Here is a 12,264-nt window from a genome sequence, read left to right on the forward strand (position 1 = left end):
TAGTATCAACTATAAACCCTTTTCTATCTCCCCATTCCTTCAGCTTTTCTGTCCTCTTCCTTTCAACCAAGGGACACTGCCTTCCTCAGACTTCTGCCCGAGACCGAGTTCGTGACTCGCTAATAAATCTTGACTGTCCCTCCAGAGCTCCTCAGCTGACAAGGCTTCAGGGGTAAGACACGCTCTGGGGCTGACCATTCCCTTTGGAAGCCTCAGCGCCATTAACGTGCATCTTAGCGAAGAAACTTGTGCGTCTTTTCTTTGCATAAAGTCTGTCAAACTAAGGTCAGCTTTTTAAATGTCTGTTAACTCCACATTGTAATAGCCTTTCTCTAATAGAAACTATAATCCCTCCGAAGTTTGTGAAAAGCATCCTCAGCCCAGGACTCGATGTGCGAGTGCGGGTGGTGGTCAAGATCCTGGTGACTGGACTGGGGGGGCACAGATCACCGAGCTGGGCAGTGTGCTGGACTTGTGTTCTGTTTCCATTTCACTCCTTAAGTCTTTCTGTTCCCCAGGGCTTTTTCTGGAGGGGTAATAAAATAAAATGGGTGAAACAAAACCACAAGCCAGTTAAGTCTGAAAGACATGTCATCTCATCTAAAAGGAAGAAACGGACCATTTCCATGCCTAAGGCTGACAGCAACGCCTGAGCTGGCAATAGCGCTATTCCATTTGATTTATGGAATAATGGGGTGACAAATGATGACAAAAATAAACTTTTACTGCACTGAACTGCTCCTTTATTTATGAAATTTGGCCAAGTAGTGAAATCTTTTATCTGCAAGTTGTAACATGGAGTGGGAGCGAGCGATTATGGTGTGGTAATAGTAATCCAGCAATGGAGGCTGAGTCAGTTGGAAATGGATTGAGGTAAAATAACTACCGCACCATGATAAATGTGAACAGCGCTGTGCTGACAGATGATCTAACAGGTGTTCATAACAACTATATAAGAGGATTTATTTATGACCAGCCACAGCCGCAGCTCTGTAAATCAGCCCCGGCAGCTGCACGCCGCTGAAACCAAGTCCCCGATGGAGGAGCGGAGCGAGAGCCCGAAGAACACGGCTCACTCCAGAATCCTAATCGTCAAATAATGTTGCTTTTTTTTTTAGGTAATTACACCACAGCACAGAAATCATAATTACTTTCAATTAGGAACAGAGCTGCCTGTAACTTTGTTGACAAAATATTTTTATTTAGGCCCTGCGGTTTTGTTGAGGCCCGAACAACATGGAGGCTCTGGGCTGTAGGCGAGAGGGCCCGTAGTGATGGTGACGTTGCTGTGATGCCAGTAAGAGGCCTTCTCAGAGCGGCTTCATTTTTTTTAAAGCTCACAAAGCAAACCTTTGGTTTGAAGGATACTTGCCCCACCCTCCCTCACAACCAAACTTCTGTATTATCCTTCCCGTGGCAGCATGTTTGAGCTCACACCTTACTCTAAGGGTACTACCAAAAGGAATAAGCAAGGAGGGCTTTAAGTTTAGGTGGAAGGGCCCACCTTCATACAATCTTCAATTCCTTTGCAAAGGCAGAATTAAATCTCTTTCTCTTTGAAGGCCACAGTCTTAACAATGCCTCACTGCTGCCCACAGGGACAGCTGACCCTGCCATGAAACAAGAGTCCTCATTCACATCCCACTGATTTGAAATAAGTTGTTTCTTACATAGTTTAAGAAGATGCTCTTCTGTGAAAAGTGTTAGTTGCTCAGTCATGTCTGACCCTTAGAGACCCCATGGAATGTAGCCTGCCAAGCTCCTCTGTCCATGGAATTTTCCAGGAAAGAATACTGGGGTGAGTTGCCATTCCCTTCTCCAAGATAACTTCCCAACCCAGGGATTGAACCTGGGTCTTCTGCATGGCAGGTGGATTCTCTACCGTCTGAGCCTTCTAGGGGGAAACAAATCAGAATCTTGGTTGGGGTAAAGTTGGAGACAGCCAACGTCCCTTCCCTCCCTCCCTCCTCTATTCTGAGACCTTCCCCTTCTCTGACATTAATGAGCCCAGAATCATCTACTGGTTAAGCTTTCTTAACATCTCTAGGTCTTAGAATAAAGACCCTTCTACATTTAAGCCTAATCTTTGGTATCTCTGACTCTCCAGGTTGTAAATGAGAAACTGGGGTCTCAGACTGTCATTAATGACAGGTTTGAGTCCATTGTAATAAGCCCTCATGTGAGTTTTGAGGGTTTGGGGTCTTCAGCTAGGAATGATATGTACAAGTGACTATGGACACCAAACTAGATTAGAAATTTTAGCTTCACTTCAGCTCACAATCAATCACCTAACCAGGAAAGAGACACCAGTGGAAGTTAATACTCTCTAGCTACTTTAAGTCTGAAAGACTCATTCTGCAACCAGCAGTGGCCCAGGAAATAATTCCCAAGGAAACATCTGACACTGGCCTACAAGGAGATGAAGACCAACCAAACCTGTTTCTGCTGATCTCTGTTCGGAGATCCTACCTTTCAACTGTTCACCTGTTCCCACCTTTCTGCTTCTGTGTACTTCGTGCACAAGCTCAGCGTAGCCCCATTGGCAACAGCTCAGCCCGTCGCATCTTCTCTGAACAGCACTGAGGTGGAACCTGGGGGATGGTTTCAGGAGAGAGAGGCTGTGTGAAAGGGGCGAGAGCAGAGAGGAGGGCAGGGAGAGGAAGGGGACACAGCACCTTTCAGCGTGGGAGCAGCTTTCTGTACAGAGAATGCCTAAACAGCACTCTGAGATAGAGCCTCTGCTGCGAACAGTGTATGTTCCCTTATCTCACTCCTGGAAACACTTTTCTCAATGCCACCCTGCTTTTAAGAGCGAGCCTCACAGGCTCAGTCAAACCTTCTCAGAGCCCTCCAGCACAGGGATCACTTCTTCCCCTAAACCCAGGAACTCTTACTGGTGCGAGCTGACAATGCATCTGCCAACTGCTTCTCAATCTTTCCTAGAATAAATCTCAGCTTCCGAACAGCCGTGGCCCGAGTGTGGGTCAGGTGATCATGTGGAATCTAACACGTTTTTGACTTTACACATTTTATACACTGTTAACAAAAAAAAAATTACATACGGTGGTTAACTTACCAGGGAGGTCAGATCTTAAAACCCTGCTTACTCGTAACTGTTGAAAAGTTGTGGGAAAGAAGAGGAATGTTACCAAAATAGGAACAGAGTAAAGCACTCATGTAATTGTCTCGAGTGCTGTTTGCTGGGAAGTCATACAGAGAAAGGAGATGGAGTCTGTGAAGATTCAAAGAAACTTCTGGCCCATCTAAGGGCATATTTTTCTATTAAACACAATTTCCATTCATCTAAGACAATAACACGATCATAAACCTGATTTTTTTCTCTAAAATCTTGAGAAGAGGCCAAAAGTGATCCCGAAAACTTTTCCTGAGGTAATTAGCCAAGTTGGAAGGTATGGGGAGGGGATGGACAAGGATTTTAAAAAAGTAATCAAGGACATGGTCAGAAAGTAATTCTTCAGTTGATGGAGGAACAAAGAAAGTGTGCATTCAGAGACTGGCCTCCTCTCACCTGGGAGAGAAGGGGTCGGTGGTGAGGACACGGGCCCCACAGGCCCCTGGGGCTGGCCTGGCACCTGGGAGTGGGAGGAAGTGAGGCTGTGTTAGCACAGAAACCAGGGCTCACTAACTCGGCCAACACCACACTGCCATCTTTATTTATTGCCAACAAGACTGTAGATTTCTTGGGGGGAACAGAGTTCATCTTCTATGTTCCCACCCCTTGACAAGGGTTACCGCAGTTCGTCATGCTTCATAGTGGACAGGGTCTTTGAATAGAAAGGAAATAGTAAGGCTCTGTTAATTTTGTGTTATAAGATAGGACTTTTTCCCTCCCCTCCGATTATGTGAAAGAGGAATTTTTCTCCCTTTAAACAAATTTGCCAATAATGTCAGAGAAATTACAGAGAGGGAACAGAAAAGGTCAAAGATCTAGGTGTTCCTTTAGCTGGGCCTAAACCTCCCTTTATGTTGTTTGTCATTCTGGGTTCTTGTCTTCTCTAATATTAACATTTAAATTTTTAACCACAGAAACACAGATTTACGAGGGAAAACCTTTCATAAGCTTATAAAGTTATTCAAATGTTTGCTAATAATTATTGGGAAGGGCAAGTATCTAATATTTTAACTGGGTAAAAATTCATTGTTATAGTCTCTTCAGAATAAAACATTTTCCTTTTCTTATAATAAATAAAGCAAATGTATTGTGATACCAAAAATGTGGCTCAGTCTGAAATACACTGTGTGAGCCATTCTTCAAGATTGGTGTACATAAAGGGTCCCATTAAGTGGGCATTAAAATGAAAAAATATAGCTGGAATTAAGAATTCAACATTGACTAACTCGACTCAATGGAACAATTTAAAAGATAATCATGGATTATGATAAAGTTAAAAGAAATATGAGGAAAGGAACTCTGAACCACTGTGCCAAAGAAAGGTTAAAAAAAACAACAAAAACTTCCTATGTCTTTAACTTGGGACTGCGGTCATTTTTCTCATTTCACTTATGTGAAAAAATGTTAAGAAGCTACTGATGTTCAAGCGGTTTCAACTGCTAGCATACAACACATGTTATTAATTTAATGTACATATTAAATCTAAAAATGAAGTAAAAAATGTGATCTTCAAAGGTAAAATTTATTGAAATTTCCTTCATTTTAAGAAACAGACAAATGTATGACCTCTTTTCAAAGATGAGTGCCCTAATTTAAGGAAAATAAAAAAATCTCTCTACATCATGACATGCATTTCCCCCTCTGCTTTGATGACAGTAAACATATATATTTTTTCAGAAAACAAATACTTGGCTTGTCAAATTCTTTATAATGTTTTAAAAAGTTACTGACTTAAAAATCCAGAGGTGTAAAGCCCTAGGAAATAGGCTGAATGATGGAAATGCCAAGGGGCTGCAATTACAGAGGTGCTTCTTGGCGCGCGTCCCATCATGGTACGCATGTCTCCAGAGGGAGGAAGGACGTGTGCCTGCTGCAGCAATACTTCACCCAGATTAACCGCTGCATCTCAGGAGCAGGAAAATGTAACAAGCTTGTTTTGTTCTCTCCAGCTCACAACCTTAAAAATCTAAATAATTTTTTCACAGCCTGAATGTCCCAAGGATGTTTCTGTTTTTCTTTACTCTTTATATATGTTCTATAATGTTTCAATCAATGTACCTTCTCTTTTTACTTTCAAAAAATTCAATATGTGGCTCCATATAAAAGGACCTATCTTAAAGTCTTATTACTTTGTATCACAAAGTTTGGTAAATACAATTTCAACTGGCCTTAAAAGTATTAGGAAAGTTTTCTGGTTATAGAACAACCTTTTACAGAATTATTATTAAAATAGTAACTTGCCTAAGTTAGTAAAACAAAACAAACAAAAAACCCCCAAAAAACACTTCAGAGAAAAGTGCTAAAGTGTTGATCAGATAACTAGTTTTTAAGATTTCTATCATTTAGTTTATACTAGTTAGCTTCCAAAGGCATGTCAGTCCATCAGAGCTGGGCATCAAAATTTGTAAAGGAACATTGAAATTCTTTCTTCAGGAGTTGTAATAGGCCTTTATAACTATAAAGATCTGAAATCAGATCTTTACTAAGATCAAAACTGTCTATAAGAAGACATGAAGACTTTTGCTTTTGTTATTAAATATATCAGCTTTTTTCTTGGAGTTAAAGAACTGTAACGTAAGTAGAAAACCTACCTGGTTTGAAAGTGGTTTTGCTTTCACCAACTATACCCCATTGTTTCTTACATAATATAACACTCAAACATTTATTTTAAAGAAACCGCAGCAAATGAACTTCAGGATTATAAATGATTTCTCATTAAGAATGCAAAGACAAATGTTATTCAGGTGCTAGTTTATTCATCTTATTATTCAGAGATAATTTCATGATGACGGTTGTCAATAACCAATTACAATACCAGGAAATTCACAGAACAAAATTCTGCAGATAAATTGTTGTTTCTGAATTTAATTCTAAGAAGTACACTACCCCATTTTTCATAGACCAAGCTGAGAGGCCATGTATACTATTTCTAGGCTAATTTTTGCTTACTGCAGAAAGGAAGATTTCCAGTGAACTTTAAGTATCCAGTTCATGTCCATCATTGTTGAAAAAGGGAAGGGCGCCGAGAGGGCCAGAAGAAGTAGTAGGACAGAGAAAATGCCACATGGATTTAGGAGTTGAGATAACTGACAGTAAAATATATGTTCTTTGGTTAGCAAAGCGAAAAGGGGGAAAGTATTGCATTCACGATAGATACACACTAGCATTCTAAAGCAGGAGACAAGAATGTCAAGAGTGTATTCTTCCCCCACTGCCAGATGGAAGGGCTATTATTATAAATGAAAGGCAGCAGTAGTGGATGCCAGGCACTTTTGTTGTGTGCCAGATTCTGAAGTCCAGATGTAAGCAGGTTACCCCTGGGACAGGACAGGCTTCAGCTCTCGCAGCAGAACAGAACCAATCACAGTTTTCTCAGTGTTTATGATAAGCTGTGCTGTAGAGCCTTCCTTCAGTTCCACTGTGACTAGCATCAATGACCCACTGTGCACAGTTTTAGCTGCAAACCTGGAAGAAAAAAACAAAACACCAGAGACCTTTTATCATGAGGGGGAAAAAAGGAGACAGCATATATTCAAATAGGTTTAAAATAACTTTTTTTCTCAATAATTTATTACAGGTTCCCTACTGCCCAAAACCCAAAGACAAGCATTCTCCCGAAAAATCAATAAACTGCCCAGCACATGCTTACCACAAGCAGGTAATTTCAGTATCTTGGGAACAGAACAGAAAAAAAAAAGAGTTCTATTTTACTCACTAGCTTGAACAATAGATGCATGTGAATAACTCTTGATTACTACATATTTGTGAATCATTTATTCATTTGATATATAACATTTCACCAGTCATAGGGCCATTTAAAATAAACGGTTCTATTTTCATCTTTAAAACATGTTAAGAAAAGGTTTATCTTTCTCAAAGAGCTTGAAATTTTAATTTCTCATATATGAAAATGATTATGCAAGAAATTAGATAATTTTATGTGCATTATCGAACTCTAAGTTTCCATGAATTCATACATGTTAAAATATTCAACTTCAGTCTCTAATGTTGAGGACATGGAAGAAAATCACGTGACAGCCAAGTGTAACACCACACTCCCTCTGTTTTTTTTTTAATGTTCCAAACATTAGATCTTCTTTCTGCTTTAGAATAGGAAAGAGGAAACTTGAGGTCTAAGGCTCACATTACTAAATTCCAAGACATGAAGAACCTACTAATTACATGGAATTAAAAGCAAAACTAGCCTTTTAAGCACTGCAATTGATTGCAAAGCCATTGGAGACGCAATGAACCTCTGTCAATCCTGCTCATTCACTCTGCCTGCACAGTTGAACCCCAGAGATGGGAAGAGGACGGTCCCCTCCTAGGCCCCCGTTTTCTACATGGAGCAACGTGTTCCATGGTTTTTGAGGGGGGTGAGGGGGGTCTGACTGCAGGGATGACTGGAGAAAAACAAAGTTGCTGCACATGAGCTTTTGAAAACACTAACAAGTGTGGAGCAGGTCTGTGACCTGCTGTGACCCCACTTTGCAGGGCCAATCCCTTTTCCCCTTTCGGTGGGACACGTGTTTGAACCTGAGCCATCTGCCTCAATTTGCACGACATCTCCAGCCACAATGGCGCCCAGTTAGCCCCGACAACAGCTCACAATGCAGAAAATCAGGCCGTGGCGCTGACAGCACGCTGCGGGCCATTCAGGAGCAAGCCAACTGGCCAGTGTCTCCTGTCTGACAATTAGCACGGGCCTCGCACCGAGCCCACAGCCTCCTCAGGGACCTGTTTAATTACCATCAACATAAAAGAGGGAGTTTATCAGGAGACACTCAGAAAAACTTCACTCCCGACTTAATTAAAATATTAGCCACTTAAGCAGGAAGCAGATTCTCTTTAAATGGAAAGTAATTTCTTTTTTGAGTTTTTTTTTGTTTTTTTTTTTAATGACACCAAGAGCTCATAATATATTAGATTCGTTTTTTTCTTTATCTTTTTTTGGGGGGAGGGAGTACCTAATAAGCCATTTTTGGCCTAAATAGAATCATGAAGATCAGTTTTCCAACAATAATTGGAAAAATGCATCAAAAACAAAACAAATATGCTAATTTTACTAAGTTGAAAATCTTTTCAACACTTTTAAGCTGTGTTTTAAAATGTTAACTAAAAAAAAAATTAGCTAATGGGTGGTATATGTATTTGTGTATTCTCTTCAAACATGCTAAAGACTTGCAACGAATCTGATGGAGCAGTTTTTCCACTGAGAGAAGCAATTGTAAGTAAGCAGTTTAGGAACAGAAATCATAGAGGTTTCATAAAAGCTTTGAACATACACACAAGATGCCCACACAAGAGATTCAGAAACGGGCACCTCAGATGCCCTTATATTTTTTGGTGCCATTTTATTTTTTTAATTGAAGGATAATTGCTTTACAGAATTTTATGGTTTTCTGTCAGACATCAACAAGAACCATCATAGTTACAACCATGTCCCCTCCCTCCTGAACCTCCCTCCCCACCCCACCCTTCTAGATTGTCACAGAGCCCCTGTTTGAGTTTCCTGGTCTAGCAAGTTCCCACTGTCTAGCTATTTTACATATGGTAATGTAAATTTCCATGTTACTCTCCATACATCTCACCCGCTCCCTCCTTCCCTGCCCCTGTGTCCATAGGTCCATTCTCTCTGTTGCTCCACTGCTGCCCTGCAAATAAATTCATCAGCACCATCTTTCTCGATTCTACATATGTGTTAATATACGATATTTATATTTCTCTTTCTGACTCACTTCACTCTGTATAGTAGGCTCTAGGTCATCTGCACCTTTGAGAGAACACAAGATCATCCGCTCTCAAAGGACCTCTCTTTTCTATCACCTTTTGCAGGGTTCTGCATTCCTTTTGTCCCAATTTTTGCGGTTCCTCTGCTTCGCAGGAGAACCCTGTTTCTGTATTTCTGTTAAACCATGTCACCAGACAACAGATTCTAGGTGGCTCTGTTGTCTCGCCCCTCTATGCAGCTTTCCCCACAGATGTGGCCATCACCAAACTGTCATTCAACAAATATTTCGGCAGAGGTCCCTATTTCTGACAGGCTGTCATTACACCAACAGCAGTCTTAGTAGTCTCTTTATTTACTAACACTTGTGCCTTGGGACCATGAAGAAGACTGTCACACATCCTGAATAGGAAGGCAAAAGTGCTGCTCTTTGTCTGTCAGGGTTGCACAGCCCCAAAGCACCTTTCATCTCTTTTCGATTAAAACTTAGGTTTGATGTTACAAAAATACAAACTCAGCAGAGACAACTGTCAATTCTGATGTCAGTGTGTTTACAGAGATTAAAACTAGTGTCCTGCTGTTGTTCAGTTACTAAGTCCTGCCCAACTCTCTGTGACCCCATGAACTAGGGTCTTGTACATGTTTTTAAAATATTTATTACCACAAAATTATCAATATTGTAAAGTATAGGAACGGAGAAGGCAATGGCAAGCCACTCCAGTACTCTTGCCTGGAAAATCCCATGGATGGAGGAGCCTGGTAGGCTGCAGTCCGTGGGGTCGCTATGGGTCAGACACGACTGAGCGACTTCACTTTCGCTTTTCACTTTCACACATTGGAGAAGGAAATGGCAACCCACTCCAGTGTTCTTGCCTGGAGAATCCCAGGGACGGGGGAGCCTGGTGGGCTTCCGTCTATGGGGTCACACAGAGTTGGACACGACTGAAGTGACTTAGCAGCAAAGTATAGGAATGTAGAAGAAAAGAAGTATTTGCTTAAACTGCAGTGGAAATACATTAAGCAAATCATCCTAGCAATGCAATCTGTCAGGTGGTGCGAAAGCTACCGTCTTTTAACTAGTTCTCCATGTTTTAATGGGCACAAATGGTGGAAACAATGTTTTAAAGCAGAGGACCAGAAGATCAGATGTTCTGACATTCTCATTTTACAGTTCAAAAAGGATGTATTTAATCGAAACACAGCATGATTACAATTGCTTTGTTTTGGTCCATGGAAAGCAGAAGACACACCTCGCCCCCCGCCCTGCCCCGGCATTTATTAATCACTTAACTCCCAAACAGGCTATGCTTTAATGTACATTTAAAAGATAGTTATGGAAAGAGTACTAATTAGTAAATAACAAATAGCTAGCTTGGGGGTGTAAGAAACACTGAAGACAGCTTGTGTCAAATACTTATATACTAAATTTAATGACTGACATCAGAACATTTGAACTTGCCTCAAACCAAGATCACACTGTGATAAAATGTTTTTCAGAAGAGCTGTGAAGTTTCTGATCATGGTGATGATAGCAGCATTTATTAAGTGCTGTGTGCGGTGGGTGCTAAGAACCTCACTTGCATTATTCCTCTTGATTCTATGAGTCAGATCAATTCACAGATGAGGAAACCGAGGTCCATAGAAGTGGAGAAACTTGCTCAAACACCTGGCTAGTGAATGGCTGAGCAGGAATTTGAACCCAAGCTTTCTGATTTGAGATGACACAATTCTAATATATGCAAAACGCCCTCTTAGTATTTGTTTTGTATTTGTTTTTTATCTGTCAACAGATAACTTAAAGAAGAAAAATCTTTCTCTTCAAAAACTGTGCATCTGATTTGCAGGGTTCTGTAATTCAAAACATCTTGATTTGATGCTCTGTCATGACATATTTTAAATTTGTCTTTAAAGGTTAAAAAAAGAAATAAATATTCTCCTACCCTCCATTCCTTCAAAAGAGACACCAGCAATGAAACATACAAACCCTTGAATGGAGCTGTAATGTGAGGAGGGACAACTGGAGACCAACCAACCTCAAACACCAGTAACACCACCAATGAGAACAAATAAGTGGCTGACAGTTAAAGAGGCATTGTCCACGGATGATGCGCCCCATGTTACTAAAAGAATACCATCTAGGCATGTTTCATAATTTTCCATTTTCATGCTAACCACCAAGCACCTGTTGTCTGTAACCACCGAGATGGTAAAACTGTATGGACATATTTGTATTTCATCTTATTAAATGTCTTTTTATTATCTCCAGCAACTGACATTTAATTTTTGAAGTCTATAAGAATTCCTAAGGTATGGCAAAACCCACTACAAATATTGTAAAGTAATTAGCCTCCAATTAAAATAAATAAATTTTAAAAATTCCTAAGATTTGAAGAATTAAATAAGGTGGTTGCCAAACCTAAATGAAAGTACGTACTACTCTTCTAAAGAAGCTAATTTGTAACTATTGAGAAAATTTATAACTATTATGAGGACAGGTCAAATAACAACACATTTGAACAAATATATTATTACAATGCATGAACTTATTCCTTCATGCACTTAAACTGTACTATTTTTAGATTTGTGAGAAAATGGCTATGGCCGTAAATGCTCTTTGTTGGAATGAAAAAGAACCCTGCAACTCAGTTGTTTTTAATAACATAAATGTTAATAGAACAACATGAATTTGAAAATAGTTATCTGAGAGGCTGCACCCATCCGCAGAGTATTCACAAACATAAAATTTTTTTATGCAGAATCATATTTGCTACACTTAATGCAACAGCTCTAAGACATGCTTTTTCTTCTCTTGGATAGTCTTCCTGGTTTCTGATTTTTCTATTCTGAGTTCAATTTTCTTGTGTTTTCTGTTCTACTGGTTACCAGAAGCTGTGACAATGGCCCACTCAGGCTAAAACTTTTTTTTTCCTACTCTGTACATGAAGCCTTCAATTACTGCCTGCTGAAGCAGACAGAATCCTATTAGTAAGAAAGACGATCACAAGATGCAGTGCCCTGCCCTAGCTGTATAAAAATAATTAGTCCAAAGTTGACAAATGTGTAATGAAATCGCAAAATAATTATATATAAGAAATACTGGTTTGAATAAGCTTCCTAACATCAAACACCAAAGCATGTTGATTTGTAGTATTATTTTCTAAAGGATTTAAATGATAAATCCCTATAATTTTGAGTTAATATAGCATAACATTTTTAAAAGGCAGAGTTTGTATGTTGTCAAAAATCCTATTTTGTTGACTATAAAAATGTAAAAGTTAAGCCCACTACACTACTGAATCTGTATTGAGAAAAAATTTACATGTGATTCAGGTTTAGAGAATTTATCTGAAGCAAAATATTTTTCCCTATTATTTTTTAAAAAGGGCCAGCAATATTGTAATGT

The 12,264-nt window shown here is 39.7% G+C and overlaps 1 protein-coding gene across 2 annotated transcripts in view; it reads right to left on the reverse strand.

Annotated features, from left to right (window-relative positions):
* Window positions 1-5,867: 5,867 nt before the first annotated feature.
* The window catches only part of AP3B1 (adaptor related protein complex 3 subunit beta 1), a 251,388-nt gene continuing 244,991 nt past the window's right edge, over window positions 5,868-12,264 (reverse strand). For both annotated transcript variants that reach the window (XM_055437122.2, XM_055437121.2), the window contains one exon: window positions 5,868-6,598. In XM_055437122.2, coding sequence (XP_055293097.1) covers window positions 6,445-6,598 — 154 coding nt within the window. In that variant the 3' untranslated portion in view covers window positions 5,868-6,444. The remainder of the gene's footprint in view (window positions 6,599-12,264) is intronic.

Source organism: Moschus berezovskii, chromosome 9 (genome assembly GCF_049115385.1).
Source record: "Moschus berezovskii isolate FMDL1 chromosome 9, NW_MosBer_1.0, whole genome shotgun sequence".
In the NCBI taxonomy this organism is placed as follows: domain Eukaryota; kingdom Metazoa; phylum Chordata; class Mammalia; order Artiodactyla; family Moschidae; genus Moschus; species Moschus berezovskii.